The sequence below is a fragment of the Onychostoma macrolepis genome, chromosome 07, assembly GCF_012432095.1.
Source record: "Onychostoma macrolepis isolate SWU-2019 chromosome 07, ASM1243209v1, whole genome shotgun sequence".
Classification (NCBI taxonomy): domain Eukaryota; kingdom Metazoa; phylum Chordata; class Actinopteri; order Cypriniformes; family Cyprinidae; genus Onychostoma; species Onychostoma macrolepis.
The window spans coordinates 28,964,113-28,982,546 of NC_081161.1; the positions used below are offsets into that span (position 1 = coordinate 28,964,113).

General features: G+C 40.4%; 1 protein-coding gene across 1 annotated transcript in view; it reads right to left on the minus strand.

Moving 5' to 3' along the window:
• Positions 1 to 18,434, minus strand: part of glceb (glucuronic acid epimerase b) — a 48,563-nt gene that overhangs the window by 11,753 nt on the left and 18,376 nt on the right. Inside the window, 3 exon segments of the mRNA XM_058782504.1 lie at positions 1,800 to 2,153; positions 2,156 to 2,304; positions 10,426 to 10,536. Coding sequence (XP_058638487.1) covers positions 1,800 to 2,153; positions 2,156 to 2,294 — 493 coding nt within the window. The 5' untranslated portion in view covers positions 2,295 to 2,304; positions 10,426 to 10,536.

Sequence of the window (18,434 nt, forward strand, 5' to 3'; positions counted from 1 at the left end):
GGCTGAATCAATCCCACTTTCATTTGCTTAATGTATAGTCCATTGAGGGTGCATTACTCACTAAGAACCAGACGTAGATCATTCGAGCCTGGCTTCCAGGAAACTCCTCTTGGACTGCACTAAATGACTATTAATGGCCACTAACAAGTTGTGTTAGAAATGAGGCAGGTCGCTTTGCCTCTCACTTCTCCCAGTGTGCCACAATTAAGTGCTACTTTAATGTGACATGTATTTAGGTGAATCTTGGTGATGAGGGAGAAAGTAACTGTGTGAGACACATTAGGAGAGCCAGTTATGAGTAGTCCCAGGCAGAATGTGCTGATTTTTCTCGCATTTTATGCTCTAATTAGGAGGGAAAAAACAAGCAGAATGGATTTAAACATGGTAAAATGGCCAACAGAGCTAAGAATACTAGATTTTTATTTGTAGCTGAATACATACTGAAAGTACAGACCGTACAACCTAAGGCAACTGAACCTATTGAACACCAGCTATTAACGTTCCATCTCAGGTGGACCAAAATATACACTAGTCAACATTTGAAGTGGATCAAAACCTTTCATAAAAGACAACTTTGATGAGCTTTTTTTAGCCCCGTTTCCACCGCAGGAACTTTCCCCAGGAACTAGGGACTTTGGGCCAGTACTCGGTGTGTTTCCACAGCAGGAACCAGTATCTAAATTAAGTTCCGGGTAAAAATTTGCTCCTCAGAATGTCCCTGCTCGCGAGGTAGTACTTTTTCAAAGGTCTGGAACTTTCGGTGGCGGGACTTGGGCGTTGAGCATGCTGATTGGTTGAATTCACGCAGCATTGTATTTCAACCACCATATTCGCATAATTTTTTTTAAATATTACAGTTATTGTGTCATGAAATGTAGTTTTAAAAGTATTTCAGATGAGAACGTATTTGTTTAAATCTCAAATCTGTAGTTTATTTATAAAGACAGCACCTATTTGAAAATGTGCTTCGCCGATTTCGGAGACGTGAGCTCCACACGATCACCGGCCGCTCAGTGCTCATGTATCCCGCTGAGAGGACCATAACCTCGGCTAGTCCTTCTGACATTAAAAGAGGCAATACTGTTTGATATAATATTTTGTTTCATTGTAATGCATGTACATTCCCTGAGCTACATTTCTGCGGCTATTAATATGTTTAAATGAAAGCGGAAAGAGGCAGTGGTGTTTGATATCATATTTCATCTTTTTGTAAATAAATAAATTATAATTATAAATATTGGGGGGGGGGGGGGTTCCAGGTAATTTCGGTGAAAAAGCGGCTTGTGATCCAATTCAAATGTTGACTACTAAAGTTTCAGTAACTAAACTTGGTTAAATGAACTTGGTATGCTCTTCAGCGTGTTGTTTTTTGATAAATTCAACCAGTCATGGTGAAGTTCTTTGGTAACAAGTTGCCTCTAAATATTTTGTTGATCCAGTGTTACATATTGCATGGTGAAGTGCCTTAACACAGCTGACATGTTTACCTCTTGTTCTTAATTCACATTGTGTGCATGACAGAGATGCTGAAACAGTCAAAACCCATCATTAAATGTCGAAATAAACAAATGATCCAGAACTATTATTTCAGCAAAAACCAATAAATATTTTTTTGGGGTTCGGTCGACTGTTGCACTTTTGATGCATGGTTAAAGACAAAAGTTAAAACCAGGTGTAAACTGCAATCCGTCTCAACTGATTATTTGTGTTTGAACACCTCTGCATAGCTTTACTAAGCAACCATTATCAGAGATGATCGATCAGAAGTGAAGAGGTGTATCCATTACCACATAACTCACCTTCCACTCCACTGATGCACTTGACTCGGTCACGCACCTCCACGTTATACCCCTCAAAGGACATGAAGACTCCGCTGGGGTGGTACGGCTCTCTCTGGGCGTATACTTTGGAGTAACTGTGCGAAAACTCGAATCGATCGTAGCCGTCATACTGTACCACCTTGCCGTACACCTCAAAGTACTTCTCCATCCAGCTGAAGGGCAGGTATACCTCACTGCCTTCTCGGCGGCCCTTAATGGTGGCATCGTCATTGATCAGGCAGTCGATCTCTTCATAGCGCACTCCGCCGACCACAGGTGGAGGTTCGGGGGGCTGGGGCTGCTGCGGATGGCTGTCTATTTTTGGGCTGGGAGGGGCTGGGGGTGCCGGGGCAGAAAGCGCAGCGCTTTCTCGCTCGTACACTTGTTCCACAGAACGACCGTGAGCAGAGAGAGGAGAGCGCAGATCACTATCAGGGTCTTGTAGTGAACACGGGCTGCCAGACAACGCATCATCACTGCTTACCTATAATACAAACACACAAACATACATTAAAACCCATTCTACAAAAGACCCATTCACTGATCTGAAATAACAGGCAAACATGGAAGTCCCCACAAACAGTTAAACATATAGTCCCCACACTACACCAGTGACATTTCAGATCTAAGCTGTCGAGTAATCAGCAATCCAGTCAGAGGAAATTTTATGCATACCTACATGGAATTAATCAGAGTTTAAAAGGTCTAATCAATATTTTCCCTCTGCATGAATAATCAAACACAGCATTAGAGAAATTCAATATCTGTCTGGGTGACTGCGTACACTGTTTTGCATATTGCTTCTAAAATTCATAGCAGCAGAGTAAAAGCTTTTTTTTTTGTTCAACTACATATTTATCGTTAGGTGTAGAACATGTGGCATTTGACCAAAATCAAGCACAATGGAGCCTGTTTCTGGATTTACTAAAACAGGAACATTTATTTTTGCATGTTACTTGTATTATGTTAGAATTATTTTGTATTTGTATTTTCAATTATGAAATATTTTCAGTTTTCATTTTAGTTTAGGTTTTAGTCATTTTGCTGCACTTTTGTCATTTTATCCATTTTTATTTTATATTTTTTTCAAGCTATTTTTAAGTAATTTTTATGTTATTTTTATTTAGCTTTAGACAAGGCAACTTAAATTCTAATTTTGTTCTAATTCATGTTCTAGTTCTAATTTTGCGATTTTAATTTTTGACAAAAGTTTACAAAATTTTATTTTATTTTATAATAAAAATGACTATAATAATTTTAGTTAACTAACAAATTCTGTGGGATTTAAGCCGGGCGCTCACTGTGCGATTTTTTAAAAGTCCTTCAGGATTGTACTTGTCAGACTGTACGAACATGATGATCATGTCACACTGTGGGATCTCAGTTGTTATTAATGTCAGACTGTACGAGAGTCAAGACGTGTTAAAAACGGGTGTGCGCAAGAAAACTTGTCAGTAGTTTTACATTATCAACCAGGGCTGAAATGTTGGCTATCATGAAAAGTATATGAACAGCGGCAATATCGGCGTATTTAAGAAAAATAGTGTTAGCAGCACTACACACCCAAATAAAAAACAACAACAGCGCAGCCGGTGTTTATCATAGCAAAGGAAACATATCAGTTTAATTCTGTGAGCGCCGGAGATTATAGCATATAGAAGAAATCTCTAGCATTAATTCTGATCATGGCTTGAAAACCAACACAGCTTGACGTTATTCGTAGAAGTCACATTGCAGGACTGTGCGCCAAATCTTCTGACACTGCCAGAATTTCATCGGAGGTAAAATTTGATCGCCATTAATCGGCTGTCGGTGAACATGTCAAACTAACAATCAAAGACTACAGATTTTAGCCTAGGATTATAGGAATCTTTTAGGATTTTCAAAAAGTTGGTCTCAGACGGCCAAATCATGGCTAAAATCTCAGTGTGAGCTGGGCTTTAGTCAACGTTTCCATTGAAGAAAAATCATTAAATCACAAAAACAATTTGGGAATAAAAATTGAGATGTCTGATAATATTCATCTTCCTGAAATATACTATTTAATCACATAATTTTTTTAACTGCCCATCTATGAACTTATTTGGTAAATGTGTTTCCACTACAGTTTATGTGCATGTGTTCTTGCTAAGAAAAAAAAAAAGAAAAAAGTATCCACCAAAATTATTTTTTTTTTTTGTGCACTTTGGAAACGTTTGTCTCATTTTGGCTTTTCCATTCATCATTTTTGATGCAATAGCTCAAAACCTGCATAAAAAATATGGATGCAAACCCTACTGGTAGTTTATGCAATGACTACCGTTCTTACAATAGTCTTAAGTAAAACAGAAAATACACATCTTTCCTCTTTTCACAAATCATATTCTGTTGCTGCGGTTTCTGTACTAGGGAGAGAATCGCATTAACTTTGTAAACGTAGCTCATAATGTGAATCAGCAGCCTCCCTCTCATATTATCTCTTCTCTCTTTGGCATGTTATCTTCCTTGCAAAGAATAAAAATCAATAAGCAGAACAGCACTGCCTCTCATTACAGCTAAATACTGTGCTGGGTTTGGCATGGACAACATGCCAATGCCATAGCAGTCCACACCCCTGTGAATCTAAAGCTAAGTCTAAGGTCAGCGGAGAACAAAAACGCATCAATCCATCAACCCAAACGAAGTGCCAAACACACCATATTTAACGAACTAAGTGGAAAGGATCCAGGCATGATGAATGGTAGCGGTATGTACATGCCTTTAGCCTGCCCTACATATGTATTAGGTGGAAACCTGATTTCATACACTTCTGAAATATTCACTGATACGGAAGATCAGGGCAAGTGAATCATTCTTTCTTCCAATCTTCCCGTTTAATCCTCTTTGCAGAGTTTGCACTTGTTTAACAAACCTGCGCTCCATCTCTTTCTAATCTCTCCCCCCTTTACTTCGTCTTCCCCATGTCGACTGTTCAGAGCATGCGGAGGAGAGCAGCATCTGACTGCACCGTGAAAGATAAGCAGCTCATCTCGTTTGCAGAGGCTATAAATAATTTGATCTTTGTAGCTTTCACAGGCAGAGTTCAGATGCCGTTACTCTGAGATTCAGGGACATGCTCGGAAAGTGCCATCTGAATCCTAACGTAGAGTACCTGATCAAGCCTCACTGACGGAGCATCTGGTTCAGGCGGCCCACCGCAGTGCAGGGTGCATCTGTGTACAAGGATAATTTGCATTCAAATCCACTAATATGCAGGAGATATGGCTGAGCTCTGTATAATCCAGAGATCAAACTAAAAACAGGAGGAACATGGATGTAATCCCTTCTCTGAACAAGTGGCACAGCGGACTTAAAGGAAGAGCACACTATGTCCTAGGGAGCATCATACCATGCTAGATTTAAGAAAATGGCTTTTCATAGAGAGGCTTATGGCTGGTAATAGGAGTCAGGGATGAATGCGGTTTAACAATGTGCCATCCCCCGTACAGCTGTGGCCGATCAGCTCCTTTGAGGAAAGCAGGGTTCAGCTGACTTATTAAACGCAGTGCTCTCGAAAACTGAATTCAAAACAAGCACATCCATCTCAGTAGATCGCTCCCCATCAGAATGCGCTTAGCGCTGTCTCAGTCACAGAGATGACTTGATGCTGGCCACGCCCCTTCTGCATCCTCATCACGTTGATTCATGAGCTGCTCTTTCATCTAATGCTGGCCGCTATCGATTCACCACATCCTGCTACCTGGATCAGGACCTCAACACCCACAGCTGCACTGGTCAATCCAAACAGCTGTATAACTATAATCTTATACCACTATATCTCATACCATAATTAATCAATGTAACTGCTCGTTCAAATAAAAATAAAAATATTTGTATGACGTAAAACGTATGTAAACACATGCATCATGGCTCTGCAAGTGTGAACAAGATATCTGAACTGTTAAAATGGTCAGATTCAGCCATTTCACATGCTTACTTTTTCCCTTTGACCAGATTATTACAGGTCTACACCACCCCTTTCAATCCAATTAAACCATTCAGATCAATTGAGGTGTTTACATGAAAGCTTTTCTATCCGAATGAACCATCAAGCTGTTATAAAAACATTATTTGGGTGCCTGTAAACACATCTAGCGTGTGCATGTTGGGAGGGTGGGGGTTATTATGAAAAAGGATATATTTTTAACCATGAATACCCCTTCCTTAATACCAAGCCCTTAATTCACTTGACCTCTTTGGCACACGTCCCACTCTCTATTTCCACAATACTTTGATTCTGCATCATGTGTAAACAACATCAAGCAGTCCAACCCATTGATAATATCTACTTGGGCATAAAAGAAACAGTGAAATCTCTAGTGGTTAATACGTCTATGGTCACACAATATATACAGTCTTACCGCCCAGGCCTAGGCCACACCTTTGCAGGCTGCTGTCCTCTGCTGGCACCTTGAGCTCAGGGAACAGTGGGAGGTATTGTTGACACATGAAAGGCTGTCAGTGAAGGGAGGACAGGGCTGGCACAGGAGAGCTGGGTGCAATGAATACCAAGCTTTCAGCTCATTTGTCACCACAACCTACACAGACCTGCTCCCAAGACTGCATGCCTGTCCTCCCCACTCAGGCCTGCCACGGGCTCTTCACGCAACACCAGACAATGCCGAGAGGAGCTGGAGCCCCATTGATGATTTTTTTTTTTTTAATATGGTACAGCTTATAATGTGTGAGTTACGGTAATCACAATCAATTCTACTAAAGAAAATAAAAGCTTTAAGAAAATCTTGCCAAACAAAGTGACAAATCTAACCACAGGGTATTTACTAATGTGCATGTTTAATCCACTAGGAAACTTCCGTCAAACCTAAAACGTTTTGTGACAAGGGTTTGGCAGTGAAGGAAACAGATCGACAATCTGAAACCTATTTAAGGAAACTTAATAAGGGTTAAATGGTATCCAACCACATTTTGAAATGCCACAGGGAAAAGGATTTCCTGCTCTATTACACAACATATTAATCACAGAATACCTCAAATATGAGCCTTTGTGCTGGCTCGTGCATCTCAAGCCAAACACAGGAAGGAAAGAGGCAAGATTTAGATCATATACAATATGGTTTCTGGAAAAGAAGAGCAAGACTCAGAAGGCCAGTTACGCCCGTGTTGAGGTCTTTTATCACTCAGTGGTTGGCTGGAACTGTAGACGGCCGTTTGCCAACTGCATGCAAACAGCTGCACAAAATTGTTAGCATAACAGAAATCACTGGCTAAATTTGCGGTCAGAACACAACCCTGGATCATGGCAACTCAACTGAGCATTCAACGGCTGACAGAAGTTCATTCAACTAGGAAATAGAAAACATTTGACGGTTCTCATATCAACTAAAGCTGCAATAAACTTTATTATCCACTTCAACATTGTATTTCGTTTTTTGTCCCATTCACAGGGCCATTGTTAGCAGAAAATGTTCAATAAAGTTGCATCAGAGGTGGTTAAAGTTGCCATTTTGATTAAAAAAATATGAAACCATAATAATGTAGTACACTCATAAATCTAGTACAATATGATTTATTGAAGTCTATAAGCATGATCATATGATCTAATTTTGGACATTTAAGTGTGCTTACACTGTAAAATTAGAAATATTGCAATATTATGCATACTATTACATTATGTGAGACATTCTTGAACAAGTCACTGCTAAAGTTGCTTCATGGCATAATGGTCAGGATCAGGTGGTGGCATGCTCCTTCTAGTCAAGGACAACAGCAGAAATAGTACAAGTCCGATGCCAAGGAGAAGTGTTGCCCTCTGGGCAGCACTGAGAAGTGAGTCATGTGTTTGAGCTCAGGTGTGTCAGATCTAACTAAACTCTGAACATTTCCACTCCTCTGAACTGCTGATCAGCCTGGGGATGAATCAAGGGCAATCAGCAGCTTCAAAAGAAGCTTATTACTGATGCCAGACCTGGAAGCTAAAGGATGGTTGCGGATAAATGAAAGAAGTAAACCAATGAAACAAAAACACACCAATTCCCTCTGTTCTGGTGTGAAACAGCTACATTATTAGGCTCATTAGAGAAAAAGATATTGCCAGAGGGACATCACAGGGATTCCCCCCTGTGTAACAGATGCAGCCCATAATAAGCACAGTTGACAGGCTAATAATAATGCACTGGATGCGATTTAGTCTAATTCTCATTAGAAAGGGAGTAGGGGAGAACTCCCGTATCAACAAAACGCCAGTTATAGAGGACACGCACACATGAACGAACACACGCCCAGTAACTGTGGTCAAGCCTTAAAATTAACCCTTCATTTTGGTGTAATATCAGGAGAGTAAGGCTCAAAGCCAACCAATCAGATGCACTAGAACGGAACCTCTTTGCAGGTTTGATCTGATATTAGACTGAGGTACAGTGCTATTTACTCTCCCACTAAAATGTAAATCCAGTTTATAGCTGGAAAGGCAAGATGATCAAAGAGCAGATGTTGCAAAGACCTCCTTCTGGCTGTGATTCATGATCTAATCAACACACCTGTTCCATCAACACCACCATGAAGGCCCTAGGAAAAACAACTTTGGCTTCTACATGAATGCAATTAACGACAGCATATCCAGAAGTAGCACTAAAGACAGCTGGAAAGAGCGATGTATAATCCATGAAGACACCTGACTGATAAGACAAAGATTTCACTAAAATATAATAGAAAACAAGATAAAACAAAACAAAAATCAAAATGACTGGTCAATGGTCTATTTAAACTAGTCTGTGTGATAAACCCGTGTTTATAGTCATATCTCTTCTTGCAGTGGGTGAACAGAGAAATTGCTTTGAAGGTAATGCCCCTCATCCAATTCATCAGCAGTCAGGGGATTAGAGCTGTTATATTACCAAAAAGCTTACGATCTTACGGCCAACGGGGGGATTAAACACTTCTCATAAAATGAAGACAGGAGAAGCAAACCATCTGACAGGGCCATTATGACCCCCTACACACACACACACACACACACACACACAAATAAACAGCACTAGCAAACTTACTGCAGTCACTCTTACACTTATCCTAACCGGATGCGATGCAACGAAATGTGGCGACTACTACCAATGGGAATGAAGACTGGATATAGGCTGGATACAGCCAGCTTGCATCCATCAGCGCAGAGACTGCAACCTCCAGTGATTTAATCTCTGTCAGTGTGAACGGGGCTTTATGGGTGGAAAGAGGCTGATCATCAGATCAAGCTAGAGTCAGATGGAGCGTGTAAAACAAGACAGAATGACATTCGTAAGAGACTTGCATGGATGATTTGACAAGATATGAAGCTTAAACTTAAATCTGACCACACTGTCCCATTTACACATACCTAACAGCCTAGCCGTTGTACTGACTGACTAATGAGGAAATATAAAAGTCATTTTCTCCAATGACTCATGGCTAAATCCATCTTTACTTCATTTGTGCAAAGTGCCTTGTTATGTAGCTTAGATCTGTAATATGTAAATTAAGCTCTCAGTAGATTAGTATCTGGGATTTGTCTATATTAAAACAAAGAGTCAAAAATCTGGGGTCAATAAATTTTTTTTTTTTTTTGGTAAGAAATGAATACCTTTATTCAGCAAGGACGCATTAAATTGATCAAAAGTGACATTTAAGACATTTAAAAAGTTACAAAAGATTTCTACTTCAAATAAATGCTGTTGTTTTGAACTTTCTATTTAAAGAATCCTGTCTCAGAGTTTCCACAAATATATAAAAGAAGCACAGTTAAAAGAAATGTTTATGAGCACCAAATCAACAAAGTAGAATGATTTCTGAAGGATCATGCGACACCGGCTACGTTGTAAACACCTGAAGGCTTTATGTAAACACCTTAAATTGATCCGATTGAGCTCGATCGGAATGAAATTTCAATCGGATTGAAGGAGGTGGTTTATTCCTTTTCTAATCCGATTGAGTGTGCATGTAAACACTCGATCGCAGGTTTATATGTATATTTGTCCAGAAATGGAAAAATATTAATTCTGCTGTTAAAAAGATCTGTATATGACCAGCACGGCACTGCAGTTTATATGTATATTTGTCCAGAAATGGAAAAATATTAATTCTGCTGTTAAAAAGAATAAAGAAACAGTGTAGGAGAGTGGTTGTTATGTGCAAACAGTGAGAAACTCTGTATCTGTGCAGTGTGCACATGTCAAAAAAGATCTATTCCGATTTGAAGCCTGTGACATATAAACCTGCACATCAACCCGATCACTTTGTTTAGCGTTCATGTAAACACTACATTCAGATTCATCAATCGGAATGAATTCAGTCCGATTGAACCAAAAATTGTGCATGTAAACGTAATGGCTTGAATACAGCTTTGTCATGACAGGAATAAATTACATTTAAAAAAAAATTACAATAAGAAAGAAAAAAAAGATTATTTTAAACTATAATGATATTTCACAATATTACTGTTTTTACTGTATTTTTCATCAAATAAATGTAGCATTGGTAGACAAAAACATTTGTACAATAAGAACTTCAACTATTTTTTTTTTTTTTTGAAGCAGTGAAATGTTAAATACCCAAGTTCGCTGGTCGCTAAATCACAGCATTGGTTCTTGTTTCTTACCCAGCTCCAATCACCAGTGAACGTCTGACTGTGCCGTCATTGCGGTTTATGCCACAGTTTCGATCCTCTACTCCAGTTCATTTAGGGATCTTCTTCACAAAATAGTCATACCTGAAACAGAGGAAACAAAAACAGTAATGAGGTACTGCTCTAGCTGAGCTGTGTGGACAGAAAAGAAAAGGAGATTTTTTTAAAGAACAATTTTTCCTTGTATTCAAGAAACTCGTAACCTAACCCATGAAGAAGCTCATGAGGACTAAGTCATCACTGTGTCCTTATCTCTTCTGAGGTGGTGGCCCAATTTCAGATATCATCTATTAACACCAGCTAAGCCTGTTTACTGGTTGCCCGTTTGCGTCGTTAATGGCATATCCCATTGCTGGCAAACATCTGATTGAAAACAGCTTTAACGGCTTCCACAGGAGGACAAGTTATTCAAACTGCAGATTAAATGTACTATCAAATATCATCTGATGGTGTTGGCGGTTGGTTGAGTTGACTGCTTGGTCGAACGAATGGCAAAGGCAGCATTGTTGTAGGATGTTAAGATGAGATCAACTCCAAGCTAATTAGGCAGTTATCCATAAATGAAATCTGTCGTGAGTGCAAATGAAACTGGCACAGCACATTTGGCCTAGGCATTAAGTACACTTTCACGTCAAGGAACACTGACTTACAGGCTTTAAATAGACCATAAATGATGGAGAAGAAACAAATACATATTAGTAATTGCATTCATGATGAATTTACAGGCTTGTCGACAGCCCGGTCGTTAATGTAGTGACGATCCATCAGCCACAGTGTGTGGAGAGTGACTGCAACTCTTCACCCCACAATTAATCTCCACCATAACAGTCTTCCAGCACCCGAGGAAAGGCTTGTTAAATTAAAAACTGCAGTAAATCACACCGTAAAGAGAGTATTGATCTTTTTTTATAAAATGGGAATATTGACGAAGCACTTAAATCAGTTATTCGCTAGTTTATAACATTCTGTCGGTATACAAGCCTCATTGACAAGGCTCCCATTCGTCACAATGTAACAATGTTATGGCGTATAAAAAGAATAGGTATACCGGGAATGTTTAGACAGGTATAGATAATTTATGATGATTCAGCCAAGAAGAGCTTTAAAAGGCAACATAAGCAACACACATTTTCATTAATCCTTTCTGTAAAATTTACTTAATGTTTTTCAGTGCACATCTACTTAATAAAAAGTCACGGAGGCTGATCTTCAGGATGCCTGTCTGAGAGTCACAGCAGCAAAATCTCAGCGTGTCAGTCCTAGTTAACACCTCATTTACGTGTGGCTGTCTGCGGGGCATTGTCGGCAGTTACTATTAAAAGCCTCGTCTTTTATGCCTGCTTCTCACCCAAATCACAGAAGCTCAAAATGAAATCCCAGCAATTTAGTAATTTCTTCAGGTCATACTCTCCTCTCATGGACTAGAAAAGAAGGAGGGTTGCAGACAAAAGAAGCGTGACATTAAACAGTCTTTTCAAATCACCCCAGCAGCCATCAAGTATCAATGAGAACTTGAGCAAAGCTCATCGTGCCGGTTCACTTTTTCTCAAGCTACTGATCTTTTCTTTTGAGCCCGATCTTTACAATGAATAAGTTCATAAAACCAGTCTGAAAAATTAGGCTAGTTCATGAATCGGGCATCAAATTCTTCTGTCGTGAACGTGCCAAAGAGAGGCTAGGGAAAATGTCACAGTTTTCAGTGAATAACAACTTATATTTTAGCCTGTTTCTCAGACAAAACCATCAAATGACTTGGTAAGATTTGGAAAATAAAATTGTATTCATACATAAACACTGATCAAGTTACATACATAGAGCTCATCAAATATGGTAAACATGCTTGTTTGATGCACGTGTCAAGCAAGTACAATGGAGCTTCCATGTTTACCATATTTGATGAGCTCTATGTATACATTCGTCAATGTTCATAAATTTATATACACATTTTCGGGTTGAACTATTCCTTACACAATTCCCACATAGTCCACAGCATACACAAACGTGTTTATCGTTTCCCAAGACATGGAGGAGCAAAAAAAACACAGTCAAAGTGAATGATGTATTTAAGTACAGGTTGTCCACTGTGCCCATGCGGTGCGTCTAATGTTCTCCACACACCAAATAAGGACGCACTTTAGCTAAAAGCCCCAGAGGGTTAGTTAATGTTCAGAGCACATGCCATATGCTTGAGAGAGACAGAGATAGATAGAGATAGATAGAGAGAGAGAGAGAGAGAGAGAGAGAGAGAGAGAGAGAGAGAGAGAGAGAGAGATGCACTCCTCTTGTTAACGTGGCAGCTCCTTCAGGACACTTCTCACACGGGAATGTGCATATGAACTGAGGTCCTTCTAAACCCATCCCACCATCACACGTCTGCATGCACACACATACACACTCTCATGAATGGAGGCAATTAAAAAGCTAATCGAATTAGTCTGAAACAAATCTCTAAAGAAGAGAGTGGAGTTTCAAAGACTAAGGGGAGAGGAGGAGATTTTGAAGAAGAGTTGAGATGGTGGGAGCGGGGTGAAAAAAAGAATTAGAGGTTGAAGAGTTCATTCTCAACAATACACAACAGTGAAGCTTTTTCAATTTTCCTTTTGTAGGAACAGAATAAACTAACACCAACACACTTCATGCTGCAATATGTGGGTAATTTCCCAAACATAACATTACAGACTCAAATCAATGGCTCTCACACCCTTATCAGAAATAGAGAGGGAGAATTTCATACACTGAATATGAAAACAACGCCCACACACGTCTACTCTACAAAAGCAACTATGATGTTCTTGAGAACAAGGACATATCCAGGAGTCCTTGTCGAGTACGCTCACAATGTGCAGAAGTGTGGAATCTATTAAGAGCGAGAGTAACGAGAGTCAGCACATGGCCACATTCAGAGGAAATCATCTCACACTTCATCTCCCCAGCTCTGCGTTCGAGAGTAATGGAGGTTTCAGCTTCATATGATAGAAAGAATGAAAGCGGGGAAGGTGGGAGAGCGGCAGAAAGAAGCCGACAGAGGAGCGGCGGATAAAATATGGCCAGTTATCAGATGTGCACTTGAAAGCACCCCATTCTTAACGTACTGTGGGCTGGCAGATTCAGTGCCTGTGAGGATGGATTGGACAAGAACATCTTAATATCAGATTTGGAGGATTCTGGAAGCGCTCAGGCTTGTGTGCAAATAGAAAAACAGAACATGCTGTCGAACCCTCTTTGAAGACTTGTTTTATTTCGTCCGGCCCCATGTATACGAAGGACAACATTAAAACTCTGAGAGCCAAAACAACAGCAACAAAAGCAACATCAAGTGTCTCAAAAAGGAGAAAGAACTCTTTGTTTGACCCTGTGGACATATATCCAGGGCCCCAGCACTTTTTTGTGGCCCTATAAATGGCCCGTGTGATCCTGCAGCCCCTCCTCCAGTCAGACCCTTTGCAGTGGAAATGCGACCCTCACCGTCACAGTGGATTATGGGAACAAAGAGAAGCTGGGAGTTTGAGTGTCGCAGTAGGGGAGATGTGTGGGGCCTGTCATAGTCTCTCAGGGATATGCTGCTCATCTGTAAAATTCCTATGGCTCTTGAAGAGGCTTTGCATACATTCTCCTGATATCTCTACACTGCCTCCTGGGATTCTCAGTCTCATCTCATAGTCTTACTCAGGGTCCAAAATTAACTTTTTGCCACACATGCTAAGGTGGGTAACCGGCTATGAAATGTTTCTTACCAGCCATGACACTGTATTGTGAATTGTTTTAAGAAACAATATCGTTCAAAACTTTTAAAGTCAGTAGGATTCTTTTGAAAATAAATTATTACTTTGATTCAGCAAGGACACATTGAATTGATCAAAAGTGACAGTAAAGACTTTTATAATGTTATAAAAAAAATGCTTTTAAGTATTCAAGAAGAAGAAGAAGAAGAGTATATATTAAAATGATTTCTGACACTGTGGACTGGAGTAATGACTGCTGAAAATTCAGCTTTACCATCAAAAGAACAAATTACATTTACATTACAGAATTTTATTCATTTAGAAAACCTAAAAAATTGTAAGAGTAAGAGTATTTAAAAAAACATAGATAAATTTTTGATCAAATAAAACATTGGTGAACATAAAAAGCTTCAAAAACATTTAAAAAAAATCTTACTGACCCCAAAGTTTTTACCTGTACTGCATATGCAGCAAGATTATTGTAGTCATTTTCAACTAAATTAAATCTATGTTCACTAGCTAAAATTATCAACCAAATCAGCATAATTTGCAACAATGGAGAATACGTAATCACAGAAAAACAAATAATTGAAGTTCGCAAAGCATAAAACGACATGCACAGGATCAATAAATGTTACCTTTTCAATGGCAGTGCAGCAAGAGCAAGTACTGTTCTGTTAACTGGCCTGAAATGCTGTAACACTGGCCTCAGTCCGTCGCTCTTAAACCATGTAATGTTGCAGTTTTTAATAGCATTACCAGACAACTCAATTAAGTCAATTCATACTCACATTTGGCGCTTGCCAAGTGTTAATTTTGGACCTTGGCCTTACTCACTCTCTTGCCACCTCTCCATATGAACAGAGACGGAAGATCCTCACTCTGAATCGAAGACCTTAGCAGCTGCTTCATAAATGCTTCCCTGCCGAGTGTCTCTACCTAAAGATATCTCATGATTTCCAGCAGCTCTCTTTCTCACAACCTCCCCCTCTCTCTCATTCATCCATTGCTCTCTTTCTGCAAGGCTTTATGGTAGACGCTATAACTTAGTTTCTCATAACTGTGATCTCTCTTTCCTCTCATCATCTAATCTCAGAGCCCTGTGAGAGTTAGGAATGGTAAATCAGGAAGCTTCAAGTGAGAAAAAGTGTGGCATAGAAAGCAATCGAAATGCATTTCTCTTTCATTTCTTGACATCTTGCACTAACGTCACACAACCAAGTTCAGCTGAAGTACAAATCAATTCGAAGCAGAAGCTATATTACAAGAGACCTTTTCAGCAGCAGCACTGTGAACTGAAGACCCGAGGCATTCTCCTGAAATCGTTTGCCATGCACACAAGTCCATCCAAATAACAGCCTTGAAGGAAGCTCTCTTGGAGTGCTCAAGTGCAGACATGGCTCTAAGGAAGCTTAAAGTATATTCACACCAAGAGCAAATGTGAATCATTGACAGCCCTTTACAAATCAACAATATTTTTTATAAGCTTTTTATGGGGGTTTCTTTAACTGGGCACTACTAAAAAATAAATAAATGAATAAAAAACTTTTCTGAAAGCAAACTTTTCACGCTTTCTCTAGTTTAAAATCAGCATGAAATTAAAATGGACCTCTTTACTAAATGCATCTCATTGTGAACAATTGATCTATGCATGTTTCTGTTGAAAGACTTCTCTCTGCTGACATATGCTGGACTCCAGTCATTTAATCACTTTAAACCCATTCTTACAATCAACTGCAAGCTCGTATTCAGCTGATCTGCCTCCACCCAAATAATAACTGATGGATAGAACCATGTCCCTGCACTATATTTAGTCTTTTTTTAATTATCTTCATCACTTAGATGTACATCACAATGAGAAAATAAAGATCTGCTGCTACTTCTGTTTCATCACAACCAGGGCCGTCCTTTGGGCGGTGCAACTGGTGAGGGGGCCCCGCGGCGAATGGACCGATTTACCTTCAAAAATCGATTCACCTAACTATCGCGATTCTTTTTTAAACGATTTAAAAATCGATTGGTTTACCTCAGTCTGCATGCGCAGTGCCGCTGCATTAGATGACATCATATACGTTTAAAGCCGGCGCGAGAAAGCAAAACCATGACGGAGGCAGAGGATCAAACCTCTTCCAGAATTCTTTCTGCACCTTCACGTTTTAAATCCCAACTGCTGGGAAAACATGACTAAACATGACTGAAACGGTATGCAAAGTATGGAGAAGGCGATTAGTCACCAGAAGAGACAGACGGCAGTGCGTAAGTGTTTTAATACTCATTCTATTAATTCCTTGTTGCTAGGAAAGAATAGTTCGTTTCCTACCTATTTCTATTCTGCTTTTTCGTTGTGGTTTATATTTTTGATTGCACTTATTGATCATTATAATAACTGCCCTTTAGCTTAAACTCCTTTCCTGCACTTAAGTGCGAAGTGTTAGTTTCGATTTGAGCCATTGCCCTGCGATTGGCTGGTGGTTGTGCTAATTAAAAGCGACCACAGCTTTTTTTCACTCTAGACTGTGTATTTGTTTGAGGTGTGTGCGCTGACGCGGAAGCGTTCAGCCGTCGTGTTCAGCCTCCTCGTGTGAAGACCGAGGAGTGTAAAGACCTGCGACTTTTTCCTGTGCGACTTGAACCGAGCAACGACACCGAGCTACACACTTAAGTATCTTTTTCCTTCCTCACTCTGCTCTCCTATCCTCTTTCCTTCTACCTCTATCATGTGTCTCCAAAACATTCCGGTTCTCTCTCAGCCACGCCTAACATCACTCGCAGACGGCAACGTAATACTGCTAACCTACGCCCTATCTCTACATCTTCCACTACACCTCTGGCTTTCTCTGTGGGTCTCTGGAATTGTCAGTCAGCCGTCAACAAAGCTGACTTCATTTCTGCCTTTTCTTTAAAATCCACTCTCAGCATCTTGGGCTTGACTGAGACCTGGATTCGTCCAGAAGACTCAGCAACCCCAGCTGCTCTCTACTAATTTCTCTTTCTCTCATACTTGGCGTCAAGTTGGTCGGGTGGGGTACTGGCCTGCTCGTTTCACACAATTGGAAATACTCAACCCACTCTACCCTTTGCAATTACAACTCATTTGAATGTCATGCCATTACTGTATCAGCTCGATAAAACTCCAGATTGTGGTAATCTACCGTCCCCCTGGACAAATTCTAGCCACCTTCCTAGAGGAGCTGGACGGGTTGTTGTCCTCTTTTGTGGAGGATGGCATTCCACTCTTAGTCTTTGGTGATTTCAACATTCACCTAGACAAGCCTTATGCTACAGACTTCCACTCGCTACTAGCTTCATTTGATCTCAATCGCCTTACCACTACTAGCACGCACAAATCAGGCAACCAACTTGATTTAATTTACACGCAATTGTACTGCAGATAACATTCTGGTACAACCGCTACATATCTCGGACCATTTCTTCATTACATTTACACTACATTTTGCTACCCGTGTGCCACCAACCCCCCTACCGGTTACTTTTAGACGAAACCTGCGCTCCCTTTCTCCTTCCCATCTTTCCTCTGTAGTATCCTCCTCTCTTCCCTCACCTACCCATTTCTCATCTCTGGATGTAAACGCAGCTACTGAAACTTTATGCTCTACCTTAACTTCTTGTCTAGACGACATTTGTCCTCTCTCCTCTAGGTCAGCACGGACTGCCCCTTCTAACCCCTGGTTATCTGATGTTCTTCGTGAACATCGGACTAAACTCAGAGCGGCAGAGAAAATGGCACAAATCAAACAACCCGTCGGACCTGAGTAGGTATCAGTCTCTGCTCTCATCTTTCTCTGCTGATGTCCACACTGCCAAATCCTCACATTTCCACAACAAGATCAACAGCGCTCCAGACATGCGTAATCTCTTCAGAACATTTAATTCTCTCCTCTGTCCCCTCCACCACCTCCCACCACTTCTATTACAGCTGATGACTTTGCTACTTTTTACAGACAAAACTAGATCGATCAGTGATCAGTTCTCACCTCCACGCACACAGGACCCCCAACCAACCACTTCCACTGCTAAACCTCCCATTTTCTCCTTCTGTCCCCTGACGGAGGCTGAAGTATCCAAACTTCTCCTCTCCAACCATCCTACAACATGTCCTCTTGACCCAATCCCTCGCACCTTCTGCAAGCAATCTCTCCCACGCTCTTACCGACACTCACACACATCATCAACACATCCCTCCTCACAGGCATCTTCCCCACTGCGTTCAAGCAGGCTCGGGTAACCCCACTGCTCAAA